The following is a 3,546-nucleotide window of genomic DNA, read 5'->3' as shown; positions in this document are numbered from 1 at the left end:
CAACTTCATTTGAACTTTGGTGGATAGTTGTCTTATTGGCAATCATACCACATCTCCTTATTTTTATAGTAACAAACAAAAACTGAGTGAATCGTTAAAACGTAATATATTATTCCCTTTTCACGAATGTGACTTACCGAATTAGACTATTTCCGGATTTGTAATAACATAAGCAACACGACGGGTGCCACATGTGGAGCAGGATCTGCTTACCCTTCTGGAGCACCTGAGATCACCCCCAGTTTTTGGTGGGGTTCGTGTTGCTTAGTCTTTAGTTTTCTATGTTGTGTCATCTGTACTATTATTTGTCTATTTGTCTTTTTATTTTTGGCCATGGCGTTGTCAGTTAGTTTTCGATCTATGAGTTTGACTGTCCCTCTGGTATCTTTCGTCCCTCTTTTATTTCTGCGGCCATCTAAGCAACGGATATATTGATTTACTGATTGTCATACATATACATGCCTAGGATAATAAGTAGTGGAAACAGTCATATCGAAGATTTCACCTTCAGTGATCAAATTAAAATTTTACTGTGCATACAGGTTTAAAAGAGAGGCGACATATACCAAAGTAAACTGGCAATCCCATGACAAAAAGACAAAAATAAAACAATTTCCCGTCTTTTATTACCTAAAATTCCCTAAATGCAATTACTCGTTCATTGTTTGTTGTTCCTTTCACTTTTTTAATATCAAATGGCCACTAAGGGAATATTTGGTTTAAACAGATTAATTTTATTTTTAGTGATATAACAACAGATTAAATGAGAGCAAATCATTTTGTGTAATCCATTTTAACATATTAGTGACATTTTTATTTTTCAAATTTAGCCAGTAAGGCCTGTCTATCCAATTTCGCATATACGTACTTTTCTATTCAATTTCGCATATACGTACTTTTCTATTCAATTTCGCATGTACGTACTTTTCTATTCAATTTCGCATATACGTACTTTTCTATTCAATTTCGAATATACGTACTTTTCTATTCAATTTCGCATATACGTACTTTTCCTTGATAATGAAACGTCAACAGAAACCTGTTACTATCCTCTTTAAATCGCATTACCCACGGATTAGCATTCAATGTATTATCTATATCGGATAAAGGAATTATTCGGACGAATTCTCCAGTAGAGGTTAGCTGATGAATGTTTTTAGATTCATGCCCAACAGCGTAAACATTCCCATCATAATCAATAGCCTGGCTAAGCGGAGTTACTAAAGCTTTACTATTGTAATCGAAACATTTTTCTGTGGTCGATTCTTGTCTGATAGAATTATTGCTATTTGTATAGATGTACTTATTCGACTTGTAACAAGTAACAAATGGTGTATTTGAACCCGTAGTACAACATCTAAGTTTTGCACCGGTTTCAGAGTTCAACCATGAAATAGTTTTACATTGAGAGGTAATATATTCATCTCCTACAAAACACAATCCCCATACATTTACATTAACGGTCAGCGTTCTCAGTAATGTCATTGCTTCAATATTAATCTCAAAGATCTTGTGTGGGTATGACGACACAGCAACAGTTTCACCATTCACTTTAGTGATGTCAGACGGTTTATCATAAATTTTTAGTTCTTTCTTCTTTTGTCCGTTGGGGTCATAGCTAACTATCTTCTTACTACTATAATCTGTTATAACTATATCATCATTAAAGAATATTCCACTTATATAGTGTCCACTAATATCTATTGTAAATACAACTTTAAATTTTCCTGTGAGGAAATTTATGGTCTTTATTCCAGAGATCGAAGGTCTTCGTTCTTTCAGACTAACACTACCAAGAGTGTCTACTTTTTTAATAACATCTGTAACTTCTATTTCTACTGATAGTTCTCGGATTTCACGCACTACTTTAGACAAATCCTCTTCGAACTGTGGTAGTTTACTAAATATATCTTCCATTGTAACCAAACATTGTAATTCCGATCCTTGAAATAAACAAGCCTCAAAAATATTCTTCCAATTATCAATGGTGCTCTTTAGTGTGGATAATACTATAGTTTCATCGTTCAGTTTTAGGACGTTAGATTTCCGTGTGTTCCTAACTTCGTCTTTTAACTTTTGTTCAAGTTTATCTAAATGTCTATTTAACTTTTCCCGCAAGTTACTTATTCCTGTCTCAATAGCTTCTATTTCTTTTTCAAATGTTGATATGTTTTGCTTGCGATTTTGAAGAACTTTGCATAACTGATCGCTTTTTTCTTTCAACTTATTCATAAGATCATGTGCCTTTGTAGAATCTTTTACACCGGATACAGCTTTATCTATGGTAACGACTTGTGCACACCTTCTATGATGGACCGTAGCACAAACTGTACAACATGGCTTTGTATGGTCTTTGCAATATATCTTTATTCTCTCGTCTGGATGTTCGTCACAAGTGAAAACTCCCAACAAATTTAAGGCAGAATTATCAGCATTTATTTCTTTGATTGGAACGATTTTGTGGTTTCGCGTTATTTTGTATGTTTTGTGATGAACCTCACAGTTTTCGCAATATGCCTCCTCGCATACCGTGCAAAAGGACACGGCATTCTGAGATAAATTTCTGAAACTGCAAGCATCACAAAGCTTCTCGGATGTTTTCATTGCTTTTCTATCTATCATCGACATTATCAAATGATTCAAAGGTAATTGTCTAGCCCATGTTTTGGGGTTTTCAACATTGTCAACAATTGAAACAAGGCGTTTACATAAAGGACATTTGAACCCTGTTGGTTTCTCCTCATTATCAGTCGAATTGATATAAGTGTTAATACATGACTCACAAAACGTATGAAGACAGGGCAAATACTTGGGCTCTTTGAAAGTCTCAAGACAAATAGTGCATGTTAATAAATCATCAAAGTTGTCTTTAAGAGATTCCACCTTCATAACCGCCGAAGTCGCCATATTGTGTATTATCAAACTTCCCTGATGTGAAGTCTATTTTTAGATATACCTGTAACTATATTTAAATTACGGTCATAACATGAATACGTGTTGACAGAATTTTCAATTTGATGAAACAATTGAAAAATGGAAATAAAGTAAATAAGCGGCAATAAAATAATAAGTCGAAATAAGCTTTTTAACTCCGTAACCAAACGAAACTAAAGGCTACCGTGAATCGCTCACCTGGAATAACATTAAATTCATTAGTGGTCAGAAAAATATTTTGACGGATATTTTCAGCTAAAATTCCTCGAAATGTACGACTCGTCAAGTCCTTTGAAAAATGAAAACATCCACTGAAAGTCAATTAACTAGTATAGGGAAGTCGACTTTTGTATTTGCAATGAATAAATGGTTGAATGAGGTGCACGTCAACTGGAATGCACGCATCGAAAGAAATGCAGACCTCTGTTAATGTCGGCTTTGATGATGTTGATAAACTTTCAAAATAATTTATCGAAGGGCCTAAACGGTACCAATTTTAATGCACCAGATGCGCATTTCGGCAATTAATGTCTCTTCGGTGATGCTCGAGGCCAAAATATTTGAATATCCAAAATGAAATAAAAATGTTGAAGAGCAGATCAAACAAAAAAG

At 34.3% G+C, this 3,546-nt stretch overlaps 1 protein-coding gene across 1 annotated transcript; it reads right to left on the bottom strand.

Moving 5' to 3' along the window:
• Positions 1 to 622: 622 nt before the first annotated feature.
• LOC127732540 (tripartite motif-containing protein 45-like) lies at positions 623 to 2,922 on the bottom strand. The gene has a single exon (XM_052241589.1). The coding sequence runs from the start codon at positions 2,905 to 2,907 to the stop codon at positions 985 to 987; it is 1,923 nt and encodes a 640-aa protein (XP_052097549.1). The 5' UTR covers positions 2,908 to 2,922; the 3' UTR covers positions 623 to 984.
• Positions 2,923 to 3,546: the final 624 nt, after the last annotated feature.

This window comes from Mytilus californianus, unplaced genomic scaffold (assembly GCF_021869535.1).
Source record: "Mytilus californianus isolate M0D057914Y unplaced genomic scaffold, xbMytCali1.0.p SCAF_25, whole genome shotgun sequence".
Lineage (NCBI taxonomy): Eukaryota > Metazoa > Mollusca > Bivalvia > Mytilida > Mytilidae > Mytilus > Mytilus californianus.
This window is presented reverse-complemented; position numbering and strand designations above follow the sequence as displayed.